Genomic DNA, 25,788 nt, shown 5'->3' with positions numbered 1-25,788 from the left:
TCAACCAAACGTTGTGCAAATATATAACAAGGAAATGGGTGGTGTAGATTTATTCAATAAGTTAAGAGCTTTGTATAGTATTTGAATTCAATATAAAAAATATATTGGGCGACATTCAGATTTGGTTTGAATGGGGCAATACTGAACATATGGCTTCTTTACCGCAAAATAACGCAATTTATTTATTAGAATTTTCCCAGAGAATTGTGGAGGCCCTGCTGACAGCTTCAGATCATATATTCCAACGCTACGTGGTGTACGTCAAAACTCCTCAAAACATGTTGGTGAGGAAATTCGCTTGGATAATATGGGTCATTTGGTGGATAAAATTGAAAAACAATGAAGGTGTGGCAAGTGCACCTAATATCGGTGCATTAAATTTAAGTGTAATGTAGGACTTCATCCCGAGCAATGTTTCGTTAAATATCACAAGTTATAAAAAATTTTAAAATAAATTAATGCCTTATGATATTTTGTTTCCTTCGTTGCCCAGCGTATGATATATCATACGTCAAAAAAAGACAGTTACAAAGAAAAAAAAAAGTATATTTTACACATTGCTATTAAAAATAACCTCTCTTTATTTCATTCTGAAGTTTTGTTTTCATTTTGATAAAATTTTAATTTTGGGCATTAATGGATTGTGTCTACAAACCCATAACATTTGAAGTTGAAGCCTGTTTTTGCAGAAAAGAAAACAGTAAACAAAACGTTGTTAAAACAGAATATTTATTTTGGACATTTGTGTTCGAGAATTTGATCTGTGCACTATGTCTGCTTGAGTTTTCAATGAGGAGGTGCGTTCTTACAAAAAATGAGTAATATAACGTCAGAACAAGCAGCCCAAATTGTAGCTTTAATTGGAGATGAACGATCGGAGAAATATTTTGTTGATGTTGTGGGAATCCACCAATCCAGCGTTTCAAGTGCTTAAAGAAGATGTAGAGAAAGTGGAGGATACACAAGAAGACCAGTTCCAGGACTTCCCAGGTGCACGAACCCCACAGATGAACGTTATTTACATCTGCAGACTTTGCGTGCATATCATGTTAAAGCTAGACAACTGCGAAATGATTTTTCCACAGCCTGTAACGGTTCATGTTACGAAATTAGCTCTTTAAATATTTTTATAATTATTTTCTCTTGATCTATTAATTAATTCCTCTAATTTTCGCGTAATTAACTATTTCTAATTATTATCTTTTATAATATTTAAAATTTCTTGCAACGATGCCACACCTAATGTTGTGGTATCACTGGTTGATTTGCTATATACGCCACCTAGCGAGAAATATTCTTTCTGTTCTGAAAATTTGACAAGGCGGTCGTGCTTTACTTGGCTGTGACGTTTGCTGGAAGTAGGTCGACGAACTTTTGGTTCCATAATGGCGGAAAGTTTCATTTATTAAATCAGTTTATTTTTTAAAATACAGTTTCACTGAAGTGAAAATGATATCCCGTGATTTTTCCAGAGGGACAACAGTACCTAATGAAAACCTGAAAAATCCGGTAAATATTTTTTGACATATAAAGTTAGGTTGGATCTTACATCATTGTTTTTTATTATTTAAAATATTCTTTCCAGTTCAATTTTCCCAGTAAATGTGTTAATTATCGAATTCAGTTTCTTAATCATTACACCGTGTTCAATATTTGTTCGGAGAAAGTTCTAATAGTCTTAATTTTTGGTTAATTAAGTTTGTCCACACCCAATATCTGATAAATTGTGAAAAAAATATCTAATGCTATGCTCATATCACATTGGCAATATAATTATCCTATAATATTTTATTCTAAATATCATATTCTGTATCCAAATTCTGCCTCAAGGTCAAACTTATTCCTTTTTACATTTGATAAGTCTTGCTAATGGATGTTTTTTCATTGCTGTTCATTCTAAAAACCTCTTCCTCATTACTTCTTCTTTTGTTTTTTTTTTTCTCAAACATGTTCGATTGGAAATTGAAACTAAGACTGGGAAATGTTTGTTTTTAGCCATTTGGAAAAAATATTAAACCCTACCATGTAGACCCTTCGACCACCTGGAAGGAGCCGATTCCAGCCACGGCCACAGCCAAGTCAATCTGGGAGTAAGTCATTTGGGAGCAAGCTTATGGGAGGTTCCAGCTCCTGATTTCCTGTACACCTGGACCTACAGGAGGTACAGTTTTGCACCACTATGGTGCTTATTTTCCGGTATGCGGCAGCAACCTTTTCAGAAGTCAGTTGGGTTTGTTTGGGAACAATTAGTGTGATTTGAGTAACTATTGTGGTTTATATTTTCGATATTTGGTTGATGTATTATGTTAATAAATATTTTTTTTCAGATTCTTGCATTTATTTGTTTTTTTTATATACATAAAAGTTAAGTACGTTCCCAAACTCTTGTATAAACCTGCGGTATCGTATGTTGAGCTCGGCATATTTGTAAAAAAGGTATTAGGTTTTTATATTTTATTGGTCATTTAGTCGATTTCATGTCATTATGTAAATTTAGGTTGTATTATTTGCTTGTTTCCCAAGTATTTCGTCGTTACTTTATTTCATCGCTTTTGCTCGGTTAATTTAAGTCGTCGTATATTTATCTAACTTCATTTCTTTAGCGTTCATTCATTAACTTTGATTAATTCATTATAGTATTTTCTCGTAGTCAGGCTTATGCCTATTTATTTATATTATTTTCATGTTTGTAGGTTTCAATTTAGTGGTACGTAGCAAGCGTACTATAACCATTTGGTAGAAGTCTCATGTGAGTTGTACCCTATATGTAAGTAAGAGGTACTTAGATAATTTTGTAACCGGTAACATTATTGTTATTATCTTAAATATAACTTTTGTATAACTTTGTCATGTTAGAGTTACATTACATTTAATTTGGTTTAACTCAAAGATTGTTAAAAATCTAGTAGTTATTGCTAATAAATGTTGATTCATTTTGTATATCATTTATTCTTATTTCCTTTATATTTTCATATACTTATCTATTTAATATTTGATAGCAGTGTAAGATACCTGGAAGAATGACCGAAGATCATTTTCTTGGCGCCCGCCCATAATTTGTTAGGTTTATTTAATTTGTTCTTCTTTAGCAATTATTCTCCTTCATTTATTTTCAGAACATTATTCTTATCTTAGTATATACATTTTCTAGTCATCATTATCTACTTTGAGCTACTGTTCTTCGACAGGCAAGCAAACGAGCCGTATCCATCCTTGAGTGTCAAGTTGTTCTCTTGCATCTCTTGCTAGCCAACTCCATTCAGTTTTGCTTCTGTCTATTAATACTTTTATTATTTCAGTCCATCTGTTCTACATCTCATCATTTTCCCCATAAACATAATACTACTTCAGCAAAAAGTAGTATTTTCCTACTTCGGCTTCTCAACGTAGAAGCCACCTCACCCTCTCTTCATTTTTGTTCCTCTAGTTATCTGCTTTTTCCTTACTTCTGTTGGAGTTTATCACTCTCTTTGCTTTCACTCCAACAGAAGTTCATCTTTTTTGTTACAAGCCCGTGGCCCGTAATGTTCTGTTCGTAAAGTGCCAATTCGGTTAGAAACATATTAAGGGAATTTGGAATCCGAGCGAGAATGCCTGCTACTGCTCCACTGTTAACGAGTGCACTAGTGCACACCGTATAGCACGTTTAAGTTTTGCACTAGAACATGTCGATTGGGATATTAACGACTGGACTAATATTCTTTTTACTGATGAGTCAAGATTTGCACTTTGCGGATCCGACAGACACTTTGCACTGTCGGATCCACTGTCGGTTCTCTGTACCTTCTTAACCCTTAAACGCCCAAGGATGGGTAAAAAATATCCACCTAATGCGTATTCCCTTGTAACATATTTATTACGTGTTTAAAAATTTAAAAAAAGTTATTTATTGTTAAAAAGACAGCCCTTTATCGAATGTTAATTTGGTTCTACCGATATTTTTGAAAATAAAAGGAATACCTTGAGTTAAATATGGATGGGCATAAAAAGTACACCCTTGGTAAAACTTGTTACTAAAGGTTTCTGTATAATTTCTCCTTGGTAGGAACATAATACATATAATTATCGACGTATAATTATACAATTGACATAATTATCCTCCAATGAGGTGGCTGAAGAACTTGCAGGTACACAAAAACGTAAGCAGCCAAATACCCTGTATAATATCAACGGAAACATAATAACAGAACTAGAAGAACAGTTGAAGACATGGAAAAACTATGTTGAAGAACTCTTTGCAGATGATAGACAACAATCTGAACTAAGTAACATACAAGCAGACGAAGGTCCAGAAATAACGGAAGAGGAAGTAATGTACGCACTAAAAAGAATGAAAAACGGTAAAGCCCCAGGTCCAGATGAAATACCAACGCAAATCCTTAAACTGATAGAAGAAGACTCGATCCACATTTTAGTTGAATTTGTCAATAGCATTTATACATCAGGAAAAATACCACAAGAATGGCTTTTATCCACCTTTGTTATTATACCAAAAAAGATGAATGCCAAACAATGTAGTGACTACCGTACAATCAGTTTGATGAGCCATGTACTGAAAATATTCCTGAAAATTATACACACTAGAGTACACAGAAAACTGGAAATGGACATCAATGATACCCAGTTTGGATTCCGAAATGGACTCGGAACAAGAGAGGCGTTGTTTGCACTTAACGTTATGTCTCAAAGATGTCTTGACATAAATCAACATGTATTCATGTGTTTCATAGATTATAACAAGGCCTTTGATAAAGTGCGGCATGATCATCTAATCAGACTCCTGGCAGAAAAGAATTTAGATAAACGAGACATCCGACTAATAGCAAATATGTACTAAAATCAGAAATCAGTAGTGAGAGTAGAGAATAATACCACTGAAGAAATTGAAATAAAGCGAGGTGTGAGGCAAGGGTGTATACTGTCACCAACCCTGTTTAATCTCTATTCCGAAGACGTAATGAATAGAACACTCTCTGAGCAATCCATAGGTATTAAAATAAATGGTGTTAGATTAAACAATCTGAGATTTGCCGACGACACCGTTCTGATCGCAGAAACACTTGAAGAGCTACAGACATTGGTGAATAAGATAGCAGACTGCAGCGAAGAATATGGACTATCTTTGAACATAAGGAAAACTAAATTTATGGTAATATCGAAATCAACACGAAATGTCCAAAATCTATATTTACACAATGAAATTATCGATCGAGTTAGCAAATACAAATATTTAGTCACTTTTGTAAATGAAGACAACGATAGCTCAGCAGAAATCAAAATAAGAATAGAAAAAGCCAGATCCATATTCACTAAAATGAAGAAGTGTTCTGTGGAAGAGATTTGAGCCTTGAAATGAAACTTCGCCTGATGAGATGTTACGTACTTTCTGTGCTGTTCTACGGAATGGAGTCATGGACTCTGAAAAATATTGATATCAAAAAATTGGAGGCATTTGAACTGTGGATGTATCGCAGAATCTTGAGAATATCATGGACGGAGAGAGTCACAAACGTCGAGGTCTTGAGAAGAATGAATAAAGAAAAGGAAGTCATATTTACGATCAAAAAACGAAAACTGCAATATTTGGGACACATTACAAGAGACGAAAGATATGAACTGCTTCAAATAATTATGCAGGGGAAGATAGCAGGAAAAAGGTCCATAGGAAGAAGACGAAATTGCTGGCTAAAGAATCTACGGGAATGGTATAGCTGTAGCAACAACGAATTGTTTCGGTCAGCAGTTTCGAAAATACGTCTAGCCCTGATGATCGCCAACCTTCGGAACGAAGATGGCACTTGAAGAAGAAGAAGAGGTGGCTGAAAGGAAGAATGTGGAGAAAATCGACAAATCTGAATTACTGGCTTTTACTGGTATGTTAATTTTGATGTACATTGTAATTTTGGTTTGTAAATTGTTTATATTAATATTTTAGAAGATACTGTGTTTATTAAGCATAAGATTCTTAAGTTTAATCCAGTTCCAACAGCTCTCCATAAATAGATTAGCCATTTTCGAGGTGGACATTTTTTACCCACCCTTGGGCGTACATGGAACCTAAAATAGGTTGGGCGTTTAAGGGTTAAAGCTCTTGAAACGCTGGATTGGTGGATTTTCGTAAGAACGCACCTCATCATTGAAAACTCAAGGAGACATAGTGCAGAGATCAAATTCTCGAACACAAATACATTTAATGTCCAAAATAAATATTCTCATTTAACAACGTTTTGTTTAGTTTGTTTTTCCGGCAAAAACACGCTTCAACTTGAAATGTTATGGGTTTGAAGACACCTAAAGAAGATGATAAACGAGTATTATAACATTCTGCTAAAAATTAAAAATTATTTTTAAACTTTTTTTCTGTTTCAAAAATTATGCGATACTTTTTGTGATTAGTGTATCTTCTTTTTTCTTAATATTTTTTATTTCTTTTTCGTTGTTCAATGTACTCACTTACAGCATCTTCTGATTCTAATTGCAGCATTCTTAATAGTAATTTACTTCGTTACTACAATTCTACATTAGTCATCGAACCATGTGTTATTTATTTTCTTAAAGTCTACTCTACTGTTTTTCGTTGATTTTACCAGACCACTCTTAATTACTGTTCTCAACATTTGTTCTGGATTCTCTCCTTCTTCTTTTGTTTTTGTTTATCTTCTCATTGAATGCTTGTTAAAAGTTATAATATATAGTTTAAATAAATTAAAACTAAACTGCTGTTTCTTAAGTATTAATGGACAATATACAGGGTGTAACAAAAATACAGGTCATAAATTAAATCACATATTCTGGGACCAAAAATAGTTCGAATGAACCTAACTTACCTTAGTACAAATATGCACATAAAAAAGGTTACAGCCCTTTGAAGTTACAAAATGAAATTCGATTTTTTCGAAAATATCGAAAACTATTGGAGATTTTTTATTGAAAATGGACATGTGCCATTCTTATGGCAGGAACATCTTAAATAAAAATTATAGTGAAATTTGTGCACCCCATAAAAATTTTATGGGGATTTTGTTCCCTTAAACCCCCCCCCCCCAAACTTTTGTGTACGTCTCAATTAAATTATTATTGTGATACCATTAGTTAAATTCAATATTATTAAAACTTTTTGCCTCCTAGTATTTTTTCGATAAGGCAGTTTTTATCGAGTTGAGGCTTATTTTTCAATATGTTTACATAAAAATTTTATGGGGGTTTTGTTCTTTTAAACCCCCCAAATGTTTGTGTACGTTCCAATTAAAATATTACCTACTGTGATTTTAGAAAAATCACTTAAACACAGTGATTTTAAAACTTTTTTGCCTCTTTGTATTTTTTCGAAAAGGCACCTTTTATCGAGATGTGACTTCTTTTTTAATATGGTTCAAAATATCCCTAAAAATGTAAATCATAAATAAATGTTCATATTATTACGAAGTCTCCATAATCGTAACTTAACCATATACATATAAATATGTGGTGGATTTGACAAATATTCGAAATATTTCGATAAAAACTGACTTTTCGAAAAAGTACTAGCAGGCAAAAAAGTTTTAAAAACATTGTGTTTAACTAATGGTACTACAATAATAATTTAATTGGAACGTACACAAAAGTTTGGGGGGGTTTAAAGGAACAAAACCCCCATAAAATTTTTATGGAGTGTCCAAATTTCACTATAATTTTTTCTTAAGATGCTACTGCCATAAGAATGCCACATGTCCATTTTCAATAAAAAATCTCAAATAGTTTTCGATACATTCGAAAAAATCGATTTTCATTTTGTTACATAAAAGGGCTGTAACTATTTTTATGTGCACATTTGTACTAAGGTAAGTTAGGTGCAATCGAATTATTTTTGGTCCCAGAATATGTGATTAAATTTATGACCTGTATTTTTATTACACCCTGTATTTTCCTAACTATATATTATTTTTTAGTTTTATAAGCCATATTCTGGAATTACTTCTTCCTGACGGTTCGTCTGTAAGTGTGGCATCTATTTGTAAGTAACTTTGCAAGGTAGACGTTGCATACAGCCTTTGTCAGTCGCTGGCAACTTCACGTAGTCAATACAAAACATAGGCCTTGATTATTAATAAACACCGTAGAGTCGCGTCCAGAGTCAGCTGTGGTCACCAATAAATGCCGTAGGTTGAGTACAGCGTTTTCGATCGCCGGCAACAACATTCCTATTGTTTTCGTTATCAGTCAAGTGCGACATTTCAACTTGTTCATCAGCATCTCGTTTCGTTCTTTTTTACTACTTGTTTTACTCATTTCGCTAGGTTTAAACCTGTATCAGCCGTACGTTGCAATGCCCGAAAATAATTAAAGACGCTGCTTCCAACATTTGAAGTCGCACATAGCAGATAGACACTGCTTCGACATTTAATACAGACCGTACCCATTATTTATTGTATAAAGCATATATACGCAACTTACTGCGTGACAGTGTAGGCAGCGTACGGCGTTTATTGGTGACCACCGCCTGTGGAGCGTGTTCAGCAGTATGATACTACGTTCAGAGTACGATAACAGACCGCAACCGTTAAGATACGAAACCCTATGCATTATTTTGTTGTCTTTAAAACCTGCCCGTATAGTGGCGCGCCTAGCTTTTTGTTGGAACTAGCATTAGAGGGAAGTGTAAAATTCTCCCTACTCAAGGAACTAGCCAAGAACACGCGGTTATTTCACGTGGCCCGTATTCAAAATTTTAACGCAGCAGTCACTATCATATTAATCTGTATTATTTTTTTTTTGTTTTTGTTTCTGCAAAAATGTTGAAAAAATAAATTGACTATAGAGTTTTTTTTACTACTCTTGACCTCACAAGTAAATACTTTTCGAGTTATTTGCGAGTGAATATATTCATTTCTCAAAAAATAGTACGTTTTTAGACGGATTTTCGCAAATAACTAAAAAAGGAAGTATTTCACCAAAAAAACATTCATAGCAAAAATACAGCTTATCAAAAAGTGAAAAAAATATTTTATATAAATATGACATATTATGAAGTCGTAGACCCAGTAAAAGCAGAGTTGTAGCTAATGAAAAGTAGGTTCTTATTATTTGTCAAATTCAAAATTGAATATTTCTACATGAAATAACCAAAAAATTAAGAACTTTTCGGGGAAAACTCATCATAACTTTTTTAAAAAGTTTAAAATAAGCTTTATTTTTTTGAGTTTCTAGTATCAGAAGTAAACAAGTTGCGGACAAAATAAAGTTGATCCTTTTTTTTTGTAAAAAATATCTAAAAATCACCTCCTAATTAGCATCTCAAATGAAATTAATCAGTAGCGCTTCATAAGTTACTTTACGTATGTATGCTTATTATAGAGGATCTGTAAGTTTCATCGGTGCATAGTGCTTATTTTTGAAAGGCTGTAGTTAAAAAGGCTTCAATGAGTCACTAATCACGATTATATGCAAATTTGGAACAGCCATATCTTAACCAATTTTTGTATTACAGAAAAACAAAATATTCAGAAAACCAAAACCTTTAAACTTTGGGATATTTCGTATCACAAGTTATTTAAGGTTAAAATAGCGGCGAAAGCAGGAAAGGAAAGGTCATGGGAGAGATTTGGACAAAAAATGACAAAAAATTATAGGGAAAACCAAAAACTCTTCTACGGTGCATTAAAACAACTCAGACAAAAGAAAGAGCACATTATGCCGAATATAAAAGACAAGAATGGAAACGTACTAACAGAAGAAAAACAAATAATGGAAAGATGGAGAGAACATTTCAAAGAGCTAACTCATGTAGACAAGGACAACATAGGGGAGATACAAGAAAGGAATGAAGAACAACAAGTGGAATCCATAACAAGAGAGGAATTAGAGAAAGCAATAGAAAGAGTAAAACTGGGCAAAGCACCAGGCAAGGATCATATCACCCCGGAAATGATAAAATTCATGGGGACAGAGGGAATGGATAGCATGAAAGAACTAATGAATGATATCATAAATAGAGCAGAATTACCAAAGGACTGGAAGAAAGACATTATATTACCAATACACAAAAAGGGAGACAAGAGAAACTGTAATAATTACCGAGGTATCACCATATCAAGTATCCCTGGGAAGGTATTAGCAAGAATACTAGAGACAAGAATAAAAGCCCAAATAGAAACAACTATGGAAGACACACAGTGTGGATTCAGGAAGGACAGAAGCACGCAAGACCTAATATTCACATTAAGACAAGTAAGTGAGAAGGTAATCAAGAAAAATAGAGAGATACATACGTGCTTCATTGACCTGGAAAAGGCGTTTGACAGAATCCGAAGAAAGGACGTTTGGAAGACACTAACAGAAAGGGGAGTCGACAGACACATAATAGAAGTAATAAAGGATATGTACAAAAATAATACAAATACAGTAAGAACCAATAACGAGGAATCCAGAGAATTTTCTACAAGTCAAGGCGTCAAACAGGGATGCGTGCTGAGTCCACTGCTGTTCTCAGTGGTACTGGATGAAGCGATAAAGAAAGCCAAGAGAAGAATGAGAAAACTAACATTAGGATACTGGCAAATGAAACAGACTCAACTATCGGAGCTACTATTTGCAGACGACATGGTATTGATAGCAGAAAACAGAGAAGACTTACAGAACAATCTTGAAATCCTAGAAGAAGAACTATCAAACATAAATATGAAAATTAATACAGAGAAAACAAAAACAATGATAATTTCAAATACGAGGAAGACACACGCAATAGAATTAGACGGGAAACAACTAGAGCAAGTGGAATATTTTAAATACCTAGGAGTAATAATCGAATCAAATGGTAAACAAGACATGGAAATAAACGAGAGAAATAAATGGGACGAACAGGAAGCTTATTTAACACTATGAAAACAACATTTTTTGGGAAAAAAGAGATACCGGAAAAAGTAAAAACGGCAGTCGTTAAATCAGTAGTTAGACCAACAATCATGTATAGCAGCGAGACATGGACATTGACGGGGAGACAAAAATCCAGAGTCAATGCTATGGAAATGAGGTTCCTGAGGAAAATAGCAAACAGAAAGAGGACAGACAAAATACGAAACGAAACAATTAGACAAAACCTAAAACTAGAACCAATCAATGAAAAAATAGTAGAAGGACAACTTAGATGGTTCGGGCACGTGTGTAGAATGTCGAACGAGAGGCTAACAAAACGAGTGTTCGAAACGAGAGTGCAGGGGAAAAATAAAAGAGGAAGACCAAGAGTTATGTGGGTAGATGAAATCAGGAAAGAAGTCGAGAAGGGATTGACATTGGAAAGTGCAAGAAACCTAGCGCAAGATCGGAAAGCATGGAGACTACAATGCCAAACTCAACTCCACCAGCCTTACACCTAAAGGTAGAAAGGCTTAGGACTAAGTAAGTAAGTAAGTAAGTTATTTAAAAAAAAGGCATTTTTTTCAAAATACAAAAATACTGTAAAACTAAATTTACGATGAAACTTACAGATCATGTGTATTATAAACAATACATAAGTAAAGTCACTTGTGAAGCGGTAACAATAATTTGATTTTATTCGTCTTGAGGGGCCAAACGAAAAACACAAACTACTTTTTTTCTTTTTAAATCGTGTTCTGTTGTGATTTATAGCAAATTTATAGCATCTCTTTCGAAATAAAAATTTTATGCAAGTTCCCTTTTAGAGGGTGATTTTCACGCTTTTTTAAAACTATTTTTACAAAAAAGGACCAACTTTATTTTCAGCGTAACGTGCTTACTTTATTCTAGAAACATTTTTAAAAACAAAAACAAAGCTTTTTAAACACTTTAAAAAAGTTGCGATGAGTTAGCAAATTTATAGCATCTCTTTCGAAATAAAAATGTTATGCAAGTTCCCTTTTAGAGGGTGATTTTCACGCTTTTTTAAAACTACCTTTTACAAAAAAGGACCAACTTTATTTTCAGCGTAACGTGCTTACTTTAATGCTAGAAACTTTTTTAAAAACAAAAACAAAGCTTTTTTAAAGAAATGTGCTTTATTTTTTGGTTATTTCACGTTGAAATATTCGATTTGGAATTTGACGAATAAGAACTTACTTTTTTAGCTACAACTCTGCTTCTACTGAGTATAAAGATTTTATACAGACATTTTTTTTTTAATTTTTTATAAAGTATATTTTTATTGAATACCTTTTTCGATAAAATACTTACTTATTGTGTTATTTGCGTAAAACCGTCTAAAAACGTGTATTTTTTTGTTAAAAAACGAACATATTTACTCTCAAATAACTCGAAAAGTATTAGCTTAGTCAAAAAACTCAATGGAATAAAACTTGCTACAATTAATCAGTTTATCCACTTGATAGATACTAGATAGTATTAGACTTATTGATATTATAGCTACCTAGCCTTATACAAAGTGGATTTAGAAAGTCCACATCTACATTAGACAACCTAGTGGATATTGAATCTGTAATTCATGGGTAATTTGGATGTGATAAAGTATGTTTGGCTTATGGCTATCTTTTATTATATTGTATAACGCGTGCCATTTGGGGATTAGATATAAGAATTCTATTAAGTTGGTCAATTCCAGGAAACATAAAATTTATTAGTAATTTCCTATATAGACGAAACTTATTCGAATAGATAACGTCCTTTTAGACTCAAAAATCCAATTAAACGACATTCCTCAATGGTCTACTCGTTGCACTTTTCCTTATTGCAATCAATGACATCGCTAAATCACTTAACCCACTAGTCATTTAGAAATTAGAGAATTGGTCAAACACTACTGGCCTAGAATTTTCTCCCACTAAAACGAAAACAATAATCTTCAGTAAAACTCCAAAGAAGCACATTATACTACCAAAAATCTACCTAAAGAATTTCTTCTTCTACTTTTTCTTTTATATAGGCAGTACTGCCTGTTTTTCTTCAACGGCGCCTTTCATTCTGTCCCTAAATTGTCATTCCATCTTTTCCTTGGGCATCCTATACTTCTTCGGCCTAACGGTGACTTGTCCCTGGCTATTCTTATTATCCTTGATTCAGACATCCTGCTTACGTGTTGATTCCACTCTTCTTTTCTATTCTTTACCCAGGTATTTATATTGTCTACCCCACATATGCATCTGATTTCCTCACTTCTTACCCTGTCCCGTAGTCCTTTTCCAGCAATCCTTCTTAAAATCTTCATTTTGTTGGTATCCAGACATCTTTGTATTTTGCTTGCATCTGGTCTTGTTTCGGCAGTGTAAGTCATAACTGGTCTGATAACTTCAGTCAAATGACATATATTCGGTCCTTTGTTTCCACTCTAAGGTATTTGTTTTTCCAAATTGTGTCGTTTAGGCATCCGGCCGTTCTACTAGCTTTAATTATTAGTCTTTAACCTCTTCTTCGATATTATTGTCGGCTGATAGATTAATTCCCAGGTATTTACTTTTATTGTCTAAGTCCAATTGGCATCTTATTGGTTCTTTGGATATTACTAAGCTTTTTGTTTTTGGGCTGATATTTTCATATTCATTTCTTTTGCGTTAATGTTGAATTCGTGCAGTAATTTTTGTAGGTCGTCTTCGCACTCTGCTACTAACACGGTGTCATCAGCGTAACAGAGTATTTTTATCTCTTTATCGCCCATTTTTTACCCTCTTTTTTCTTCACTTGTTTTATCATTGCATACAGCGTTATGTTAAACAGTAGAGGGCTTAGTGAATCTCCTTGCTTGATTCCTGTGTTTGCTTCTATATGGGTTCTGTTATTATTCCATTGACTTCATTTCTATTTTATTTCGTACATAAAGGTTTTCTATCAGTTTTATAATATCCAGTGGTAAATTTTTGTCATATAGTAGGTGTATCACGTCTTTTAATTGTATTCTATCAAACGCTTTCTCTAGGTATATAAAATAGAAAAACCCTCGCTTGTTATACTGTAATGATTTCTCCGCTATTTGTCTTATCACAAAAACTGCATCGTTATGATCTTCCCCTTCTAAATCCTTGTTGTTCAACCGATATATTTATGCACGCCATTATTTTCTTCATCAGTATTTTTGTTGGGAGTTTCAGTATAGTGCTCCGTAAATTTATCCCTCTATAATTACTGGGGTCTGCCCCATCACTTTTCTTAAATAACGCTATCATCTGAGTGGTACTCCATTCTTCTGGAATTCTTCCTGTATTTGTTATTTTACTTATCAGGATATTCAGTTCTTTGTGAAGTCTCTCTCCTCCGTATTTTAAAAGTTCATTAGCTATTCCATCTTTCCCTGGTGCTTTTCGATTTTTCATCTGTTTTAAGGCGTTCGTTATCTTCTTCTTTAATTTCTGTTTGCTCATCCGATTCTAATCCTGGTTTTCCAGTTCTTCATGATTAGCTGTTTGATACAGGTTTTCTAGGTAAGTTGTCCATGTATTTGTATCAATATGTTTTACTTCTACTATCAATTCCTTCATCTCTGCTGTTTGACCTCTTATCATTTTCCACATTTCCTTTTGCATCCCGTATAAGTCGTGCTCCATCTCTTTTGAAAATGCTTACCAATGTTCTGTTTTCTTCCTTCTTACTATTGAGTTTAACTCATTTCAAACTCTTTTATATTCTTCACATATGTTTGTCTCGTTCTTTTGAATTTGTATTCTAGCTAGATTTTCTTTTTTCTTGGCATTTTATTTTTATTTCTTCACATATCCATGGGGTGTTCTCCTTTTCTTTCGTATATGTTTACTTATCTTACGTTCTCCAAATGCGTCCGTTGCTGCCATTTCGATATTATCTCTAATCTTCCTCCAAATTTCTTCTATGTCTTCATCTGGTGTTATGTAGTTTTCGTTCAGTACTTTTTGCAGTCTTCTCTGGTATAAATCTCGTGTTGACAAGTCTTGTAGCTGTTTTACCTTTATTCTTGTCTCACATTCAATAGGGTCTTTTTTCCTGTTTTTTTTTGTAGATGTATTCTGATTTTTCCAAGTACTAGGTTGTGATCACTTCCGATATTAGCTGCACTTAAACATCTTATGTCTAGTACTTGAGAATGATGGATGTTTCTGTTTGTCAATATATAATCAATATCGGATCTGTGTGCTCTTGTATTTTTGAATGTATATTTTTCTTGATCTTTGTGTCTGAAGAACGTATTGTTTATTCGAAATTCGTTCTGAGAGCAAAAGTTAATAAGTAGTTCCTAAAGAGTTTACAATAAATTATTCATAATTGATTAACTTCTTGGGAATAAAACTGGATAATCGTCTATCTTGGTAAGACAATATACACTCACTCCGACTGTCAGCTCAAACGGGCTCAACTTAATGAAAAATATCTCTCATAAACAATGGGATGTCGACGTCCAAACTCTTATGACTGTTCACTGAAATTTGGGTTTCAACCTGAGATACAGTCGGAAAAATGAAAGAATACCCATGAACGAACATATAAAACACGCTGTATTTTCCTGTCATCATGTCGCAAAGAAAATTGCCCAGCGCAAGTACATGTAATAATAATTATTACATGTACCTGTGCTGGCCAATTTTTTGTGTGACACGGTGACAGGAAAATACAGCGTGTTTTTTATGTTCGTTCATGGGTATTCTTTCATTTTTTTCTACTGTACAATACGCTAAAGTGTTACGTTTGGCTTGTTCTCTTGTATGTAATGAAAGCATGGATAATAAAGGCCAGCTCCACTAACAAACTTGAAGTCTTTGAAATGAGGTGCCTGCACCGAATGCTTAAAATATCATGGACATACTTAGGGACATATTGCGAGGAGAACGATATACTTGTCGGCAACTGGAACTCCAAGGAAATATAGAGGGTAAGAGAGGTCTAGAAAAAGATATCATGGCTGGTTAATATTCGCCAAATGATATTAATGAAATTACTCTTAATAGAATAATGTAATCGTGACTATCTAATATCTCACCTGACAATACAATGAACGGTGGACGCCTACGCAGAAATACACGGCACCTTTAAGAAGTAAAGTTAATAATAAATAATTCAATAATTATACTTAGTCACTATTTTCCCCCTAACTCGGAAAATATCAACGGCACGAAAAAACTTGGAAGAAATTCTTGGAAATCGCGATTGCAACCATTCATGAGTCCTTACCATTTTTCTCTCGAAGAGTTTAAAGTGGCCGAGCGGGTTACTAAGTCAATTTCATTTAAGTAAATACGTTTGCAATATCTCCAAACAAAATATACAATTATCAGAAGAGACTGTAATTAACGAAAATAACTACCTATTTTTTTATCGAGATTATGAGGCAAATAAGAAATGTACAATATCTAAAATCACCGAGTGAGTATTTTTCTCGTTAAATAAATTTTTTATTAAAAAAATTATATTATTATATATATTATATAAAATGATTAAATAAACTTTAGAATATTTAATGATTTGTTTCAAGAATTCAAATTAGAAGACAAATTACAACTACAAAATTATTCTTGCTAATTTAAAAACGAGTTTAGAAAGTAATACATAGGTACACTCCAATAATTATTTTAAAGATTGCCATTGTTATCGTTGAATGAGAACTCAAATTTAAACGCATCAAAAGACCGACCCCAAATTCCGATAACCAAAGCTACCTGAATACGTCTCATCGTTGTCTCAGGTAAATTCAATCTCGCACCTAGAAAGCTGCTAACGCCATCTATTTCTAAAACCACTGGTGTCGTACATAAACGCTCATTTAGTTTCGTATCTTCCAGTATAATTTATCAGTCAACGCCGCAACTATTATATTTATTGTATTAAGCATACAGACGAGACCTACGGCGTGACTCTGTACGCAACCTACAGCATTTATTGGAGACCACAGCCCAAGTACTTATCAACAATTAGTATTATTTATACTTACTTATTGTAAAAGGAAGAATATAAAAACACAAAGTATTAATGATTTCTTGATGGAGGTGATGTGGAAGTACCGATATAGACGATGCTGCTAGATACGGCAAATTGTCTATAAGATCGTGTTCAAGAAACGGTAAAAGACAGCCAAGAATTTGTAGAATTGATTGACCAAAAGCTGAAAACAAAAAATATAATTATTAGAGTTTTATTATGTAAGACTTACGTAGGTAACTGTCTAGCATAGAATCAAAAGTGTAATGAAACCTAATAAATATCTTAAAGTAATTATTTCTTGTTGTTGTGCATTAGGTAACTCATCTATCTATCTCTATCTTCGAGCCTTAATCTATCCATCTTTGGACATAGCCCTCCCCTTCTCTTTTCCACTGGTTTCTACAAATAATGATTTTACTCTGGTAACAAAATATGATTTTCTATTAAGCGAAGCATTCTTTGAGTTTTCCTTAGTTTACAGTAAGAACTTTAATCTTTATATTATTTGCATTTATAGATCACCTGACTCTTCCGTAGAACTATTTTTTCAGAACCTGTTTAATTTTTTAGATGACCTGCCCCATAAAAGCAGAAAATTTTTATGCGGGGACTTAAACATTAATTATGCTGCTGCTTGTGCTACACAAATATCCTTGGTCAACATATTTGAATCGTATGGTCTAACAATGCACATTGATTTTCCTACAAGGATTACAAAAACTTCATCTACCATAATTGATTATATTGTCTCAGATTTCCCACCCCGTGATGTCTGCGCTACAACTGTTAATGCGGGACTATCTGATCATGAAGAGGTTTATACGAAGTTTAACATCTTTAGCAAGACCTCTTCGAAAACTCAACGTTTCGGCAGGATCTTTTCCGCTCGGAACTTTCGTAAATTCCAAAATTTATGCTTAATCTCTGAGTGGCCCTTTCCTTCTATGAACGTCAATAATAATTTCCGTGACTTTTTGAATAAGCTTGTCTGTATCTTCAATAGAGCATTTCCTTTAATCACAATTAAGCCAAAACATCACAAACCCTGGACTACCAAAGGTTTCCGCATATCAGCCAAAAATATGCGTTCACTACTGTACATCAAGAAATTTACTAAACACCAACGTCTCTGTTACTGAATATATCACCAAGTACAGGGCAATCTATTTAAAACTTATAAAATCAGCTAAAAAATTGTACTATCAAAATTGTCTGAGAAGCTCTAAAAGTGTTGCAAAAGAAACATGGTCCATAATAAACGATCTTCGAAATAAAACTCACACAGCTCAAACATTTTCCCTTCCAGACCCAGAAAATCTAAATGAATACTTTGTTAATGTGAGTAAAAATATAACATCAACTATTGTCTCACAACAAGATCCCATTTCATATCTCCCTAATTCAGGAAAGGTCTCGAATTCATTCTTCATAAGACCGGTTGATAAACCTGAACTGATCCAAACAATCAATAGTATCAAAAGCAAATCTTCCTGTAGTACCGATGGACTATCCATAAAAATTTTCTCAAATCTCCCAGACAGTGTGTTGGGAGTCCTCATCTATCTAATTAATGATTCTTTTGAGAAAGGTAAATTTACAGAGTGCCTAAAGATGGCCATCATTATTCCTCTTCATAAGGGTGGTGAGAAATCAAATGCCTGCAATTATAGACCTATTGCATTACTACCGGTACTCTCCAAAATTATTGAGAGACTCATAAAAGCCCGACGTATGTACTTTCTGGTTGATAACAATATTTTATCGCAAAATCAGTTCGGCTTTTTAAATAATAAATGTACCACAGATGCCATATTTTCTGTACTACATGAGGTTTATCAAGCATTAAACAATAATCTGCACATTACCACTGTTTTTTATGATTATGCCAAAGCTTTTGATTGTGTGAATCACGACATTTTGATAAAAAAACTAGATTTCTATGGAATTCGAGGTATTTCTTCAAACTGGTTTCAATCTTACTTGGATAATAGGAAACAACTGGTTAGAGCAAATGATACAGACTCTAGTCTAAAAAATGTTCTATGTGGGATACCACAAGGTTCAGTATTGGGTCCTCTACTTTTCCTTATCTTTATTAATGACATCACTAGCTTAAAAATCGAGGGAAAAGTTTTTCTTTTTGCTGATGATACGAGTATCACTTGGAGCAACTCAAATATCGCAACTATTCATGCTACTACAACTTCTAATCTACTCACAATAAAATCCTGGTCCGAGTCAAATTTCCTCTCTTTTAACGTAGATAAAACAGTAGCATTATCCTATAAAGGAGCTCTTCAACCCTTACCTCTTCATAACAGACAGATCAGTATCGTTGATTCTGTAAAGTTTCTTGGTATTTTTGAGATAGCAACTTTAAATGGTCCCTTCATATTGATGTGTTAAGCAAGAAACTATCCTCAGCTTGCTTTGCAATAAGATCTGTTTCGAAGGAAATGAATTTAGCCTCTTCAAAAATAACATATTTTTCTTTGTTTGAGTCCCATCTTCGATATGGTCTCCCTTTTTGGGGTTCTGGTACGGCTGCCCAATCCGATGTTATTTTTAAATTACAAAAAAGAGCAATAAGATATCTGTTTGGCCTCAGAAGAACAACACATTGCAGAAGCTACTTCAAAGATCACAGGACTCTAACACTACCTTCTTTATATATTTTAGAAACTGTTTGCTTAATTCGTAAACATCTACATGTCTTTCCGGCAAGACCTAGACATGACTATTCCACCAGAAATTCTACCTTTGACATCTATTTACCGATCCCGTCCAGTGAGTTAGTAAAGAAATTTATTTATTTATTAATAACAGATACAAACAGGTTTCCCTACTTACATGTATCCGTATCTACAATGCATTGTCATGACAACAGTTTAGTACAACATGCACATAATGTAATAATTCGAGGTAATAGAGACAAAAACGACAGATATTTACCAGCAAAAACGTTAAAAAATAATAATAATAAAAAAAACCTCTCTTTATATTATTCATGCAATAGACGTTTAAATAATTGCAAGTTTATTCCAAATAATTCCAGACAAGTGGTTGTTGTTAAATCGTTGTAAATTTGGTACATTTTATTAAGTGGGCTAGAAGTATTTACAAAAAAAATCTATATTATATCCTTAGATAGAAATCTATATTATATTCTGCAAAAAAACTTTACAACCATCTCCCTCTACAACTTAAATCTGCAGCATCTTTCCCCAAATTCCGTAAACTGACAAAAGCCTACCTATCTGAAAGACCATATTATTCAGTAGAAGATTTTATTAATCAATAACTAAGAAATTACAGTATTCTTATTTATAAGTAGAATCTTAATCTATATTTGAGTGTCATATGCAGCTGCTTAACTTAACTTATTAAATTTCTTAAGGTATCTAGGTTATGCAATTTGCAAATTTTTTTAAATTTTGCAATAGATTGTTACTGTTTTTTGTTTCACTTCATTATATTTTATTTATATTGACGATTTATATCATTTTAGTAAATTGTATTTGTTATTTGTTATTGTTCTTATTTATGATTCTTGTAAGCTTTGTCTATAAAATTGTTAAATTTTTCATGACAATAAAGCATATTTCTATTCTATTCTATCCATCGCTGTGTTCATTCATCTGGATCCGGCATGCTTTTCGAGATCGCCGCTTCACCTCATCTGAAGCCTTCCTCTTCCTCTCTTATGTTCTCATGGTCGCCAGTAGATTATTTGCTTGTTCCGTCTTTCATCTGCTTGTCGGATGGTGTGACCTGCATATTTCCATTTAAGTTTTGCCACCTATTCCTTAAAGTCTTTCACTTTGGTTACTCCTCTCTCTGATCCAGATGTTTCTTTTATGATCTTTAAGCTTTATATGCAGCATCTGGTTTTCCATCGATCTTGGCGCTTTTGCCAGTTTATCGATATTCTCCTTTGTAAGTGTCCAAATTTGGAAGATATATGTGAAAACAGAAAGTATACACTGGTTAAAAATTCACGTTCTAAGATATTGCGGGTATTTTTTGTTTTTCAAAATGTAGCTTAATTTACCGAATGCTACCCTGGCCAGTCTGACTCGCCTTTTTATTTCTGCCGTTTGGTTTTCCTTGCTGAGCGTTAAGATCTGTCCTAAATATACAGGGTGTTAGTAAATAAGTATGAAAAATTTTAAGGGCTAATTCTACGTGAAAAATTAATACCAGCTTGTTCTATAACATATGTCCGCAAATGCTTAGTTTCAGAGATACGGGGTGTTGAAATTTTTATTTCAAACTGCCAATTTATTTATTGCTCTAAGTCCAGTTGAGCTAAAAAATGAAATTTGGTGAGTTTCAGGAGGTAGTTATTACATTTTTGACATACAATTTAGAATTTTGTATTCATCATTGGCGCGCCTACGGGCAATGGTCTGAATTTTTTTAAAGAAAAAAATAGTACGCCACTGAGATATTTCGAATTAAAAATTATTTTTAAATTTCACGTCTAATTTATGATAAAAAGCCTTTCTTGCCTCTTTTTCATATGATGCACCGTTTTTATGCAGAAAAATAAAACATCTTGGCGCGTATTTTTCATTTCTTAATACATCATCAAGAACTATCCAATATAATAATACTAAACTAGAACAATAACAGAAAATATTACTAACAAGATTTCAACTAGGTGCAAAGCTGCAAGAAATGTTTAAAATAATCTCCTTTACAGATAACAGAAGAATTTTATATTCATCATTGGCGCGCGTAAGGGGTAATGGTCTGAATTTTTTTAAGAAAAAAAATAGTACGCCACTGAGACATGTCAAACTAAAAATCATTTTTGAATTCCTCGTTCAGTTTACGACAAAAAATCTTTCTTTCCTTTTTTTCATACGAGGCGCCGTTTTTATACAAAAAAAGTAAAACATCTTAACGCTTACCAAGTATATGAGCTAGTTTCCATATGCATAGAAACTTAGTTCAAATACTTTGTGAACGTTAAGATGTTTAATTTTTTGCATAAAAACAGCGCCGCATATGAAAAAAAGGCAAGAAAGATTTTTTGTCGTCAATTGAACGAGGAATTTAAAAATGATTTTTAGTTTGACATATCTCAGTGGCGTAATATTTGTTTCTTCAAAAAATTCAGACCATTACCCGTACGCGCGCCAATGATGAATATAAAATTCTTCTGTTACCTGTAAAGGAGATCATTTTAAACATTTCTTGCAGCTTTGCACCTAGTTGAAATGGTATTAGTAATATTTTCTGTTATTGTTCTAGTTTAGTATTATTATATTGGATAGTTCTTGATGATGTATTAAGAAATGAAAAATATGCGCCAAGATGTTTTATTTTTCTGCATAAAAACGGTACATCATATGAAAAAAAGGCAAGAAAGGTTTTTTATCATAAATTAGACGTGGAATTTAAAAATAATTTCTAATTCCAAATATCTCAGTGGCGTACTATTTTTTTCTTTAAAATAATTCAGACCATGGCCCGTAGGCGCGCCAATGATGAATACAAAATTCTTAATTGTATGTCATAAAATTCGTAATAACTACCTCCTAAAACTCACCAAATTTCATTTTCATAGCTTAACTGGTCTTGGAGCAATAAATAAATTGGCAGTTTGAAATAAAAATTTCAACACCCCGTATCTCCGAAACTAAGCATTTGCGGACATATTTATGTTTATAAAGCAAACTGGCATTAATTTTTCATGTAGAAATAGCTTTTAAAATTTTTCATACTTATTTACTAACACCCTGTATATTCCTTAACCTGTTCTATTATATTTTGACCTAACGAGTTCGAGGAGTTTTCGTCCGTGTTTCTCATAATCAAGGATCGGATTAAATGCAATCTGCATTTTTTGCATATTTTTGCATTTTTTTTGATAAATTAGAAAATGTTGCATTTTTTCAAACATTTTAAACATTTTGCATTTTTTCTTGATAAATTCAGAAAAGTTGCATTAATTCGATATTTTAAATCTCAAAGGTTCACTTTCACTTCCAATTAAAGAACTATCAGTCGTAAATTCAATAACTGTGTATAATCCATTTCTTAAGAAAAATGTTTAAATCAGGTATTTAATATTCTTATTCTATTATCTATTTTTGGGACTAAAGGACGATTCATATTTATCCGTTCGGGCACGTAGCGTTTCGTTTCCGAAAAATATTGTTTTTATGGTTTTAAATATGAACAATTTATACTATACGGAGCGTATAGTATCAGACAACTCTTTGTTAAATCAGGTTTTTATATTTTTCGGAAACGAAACGCTACGTGCCCGAACGCATAATATGATTCGACCTTTAGCCGACTAATCCCTAATATAACTCGGTCGGTAGAACAACAATAAAGGCGGCTGCACAATTGCCCGGGAACGGGAACGAGAACGGAAACGGGAACGGGAAAAAAGTTAACCTCTATGTAAATTAATGTTGTAGATGCACAATAACCGAGAACGAGAAGCTGTCCGGTAACGGGAACGGGAAAGTTGACCATGTTTCAACTTTCTCGTTCCCGTTGTATTCCCGGAACCAATCAGAAGGCAGTATTAAACATACTGTCAAATGCCCAATAAAAATTTGTTATTAGAAGTGTGTGATCAAGTTTTATTGACAATTTTTATACATTTTGCATTAAAATAAATGACGAACGACGATTGATTTCTTTATTTGAAAAATGTCCTCATCCGTATGATTGATGTAGATCATAGTACGTGTACTTATATGGTAACTAGATACAATAATAATATAAATATTTTAATGATATGCTTTTTATCTTTATGCTGACAAACCTTTGCGATTGCACACATATTGTGTAAATTAGTTCCAAGATTATAAAAAACGAAAATATTATAAAAGCTCGTCATCAAATAAATCCATATTTTTAGAGTTCACAGACATGTTCTTTTAATAAAATTAGAAAAAGATCGTTCCACAAAATTTATTTTGAGAAGAAAAATAATTAATAGCACAAGTGACAGTGACACAAAACAGCTGTTTACCATTTAATTGTGGATCTGCTGATGCTTTCAGTTTCCGTTCTCGTTCCCGTTTCCGTTCTCGTTCCCGTTCCCGGTCAATTGTGCAGCCGCCTTTAGTTGACATAGGTTGTAAAAACCTGTTTGCTCTTTGTAGGGGGATAAGCAGGTACAGAAATTTAGATTTTAATATTTGTTTATAAAAGCTAAAGTTCATTTCGTGTTTTGATTGGCAGTGCGTTGTTGCGTATTATTTTTGACATATAGTTTAAATTGAGTAACGAATAATTTTTTCGCCAAAATGCCGGAAGTGACAAGTATTAAACATTTTAATATTGCATTTTTCATAAAGGCTCTTGCATATTTTTCACAAATCAATTGCATTAAAATGCGCATTTTTTTACATTTTTTTGGTGCATTTTTTCCAGTCCTTGCTCATAATCTTTGTTTTATTGTAATTTATTCTTATTCCTATTTTTTCGGCTTCATCGTTTAATTCTTCTAGCATGATTTTTAAGGCTACTTTTGTATCAGCGATTAAGATTATATCGTTCGCATATCGTAGGTGGTTCAGATATTGTCCATTGCTTTTAATACCTCGTTCCTCTCAGTGAATTTTTTTAAAGACATCCTCCAGCGCTTTACTAAATAGTTTTGGAGAGATTGTATCTCCTGTCTAACTCCTCGTTTTAGTTGAACTGGTTCTGTTCCTTCATATACTTTTATTCTAGTTGAGCCATTCCTAGAGCCATTCCTAGGCCAACTAGAGATGTTCTCTATCAGGTCTGTATACCGTAGGCCCTAGATATAGCAGACTACCCTGCTATAATCCCAAAGCCGCGTTAGCGGTATTAAAAGGGAGACTATTATATCAGATCTGTATATCTGTAATCAATTCAGCTGTTTTGCAAGGAGTTTACAATGTTCTACACAATCAACCGCTTTTTAAAAGTCGATGAATACCATGAATAATGGCATGCGATATTCGTTGGCTTTCTCGGTTAAGATTTTCATCGTTAGTAGATGATCAGAAGTGCTATATCCTTTTCAGAAGCCCGCTTTGTTCCCTTGACTGGTCTCCATCAAACATTGTTGTGAGTCTGCTTGTCAGTATTTTAGTGAATCATTTGTACAGAACATTTAGAAGTGTTATTGGGCGATAATTTTTCAGGTCTGATCTATCGCTTTTTTTATGTAGGATAATTGTTATTAATTCCAGTTGTCCGGGATTTTCTTTTACTGTATTATTTGATTCATAAGAGTATGAAGTTTTCTATAATCCCTTTTTTGCCGTGGAGATTTTCGTTATTGCCAAAGTTTTTCCTAAAACCTGTCTCTTTCCTAGATTGATAAAAATCTAATTTTGTTTCAAGTCTATTTGTTATTATTTTTGTGAATAACTTGTAGAGGTGGTTTAGCAGGCTTATGTGTCGGTATGTATCGAGGTCTGTTGGATCGTCCTTTTTGTGTAATAAAATGGTAAGTGTACTGTGTCATCTTGTAGGTGTTTCACTTTGATGCAGACCTAAGTTGAACAGTTCCTATATTCTCTAAAAGTATGTGTCTAATGCAATCTTTGTCGCTTCTGTAACGATATTATATTGTCCCGGAGCTAAAGTATTTTATAGCTAGGGGGGAGGCAGATTTTGTTATTATTTGATTCAGAGTTGGACCACCATCTCCAGATAGCTATCCCAAGTAGCAATTTTACGACCTGCAACCAATTTTGTCCTAATGGGACGTTAAATTTAAGGACAAAATTGGTTCACAATAAGCCTTAACCAAGGACAACGTCTGTTTTTCCTATGGACCAACGTTGCTGCTAATAAGTAATATAATCTGATGACCAACCGACATCGGGAATAACGACGTCAATTATTAGGATAAGGTTTGACGTTATGCTGACGTCGGTCTTAACCTATCTGTAGTATAAGTGCAATTAAGTGGCATACATCAACGACTACTCAACGTCGGGAATTACAACGTAT

The 25,788-nt window shown here is 33.4% G+C and overlaps 1 protein-coding gene across 6 annotated transcripts in view; it reads right to left on the bottom strand.

Moving 5' to 3' along the window:
• The window catches only part of LOC114341580 (protein unc-79 homolog), a 435,831-nt gene that overhangs the window by 303,787 nt on the left and 106,256 nt on the right, over positions 1-25,788 (bottom strand). For all 6 annotated transcript variants that reach the window (XM_050663368.1, XM_050663363.1, XM_050663367.1 and 3 more), the window contains exon 4: positions 16,835-17,005. In XM_050663368.1, the coding sequence (XP_050519325.1) occupies positions 16,835-17,005 (171 nt within the window). The remainder of the gene's footprint in view (positions 1-16,834; positions 17,006-25,788) is intronic.

This window comes from Diabrotica virgifera, chromosome 10 (genome assembly GCF_917563875.1).
Source record: "Diabrotica virgifera virgifera chromosome 10, PGI_DIABVI_V3a".
NCBI classification, from domain to species: domain Eukaryota; kingdom Metazoa; phylum Arthropoda; class Insecta; order Coleoptera; family Chrysomelidae; genus Diabrotica; species Diabrotica virgifera.
This window is presented reverse-complemented; position numbering and strand designations above follow the sequence as displayed.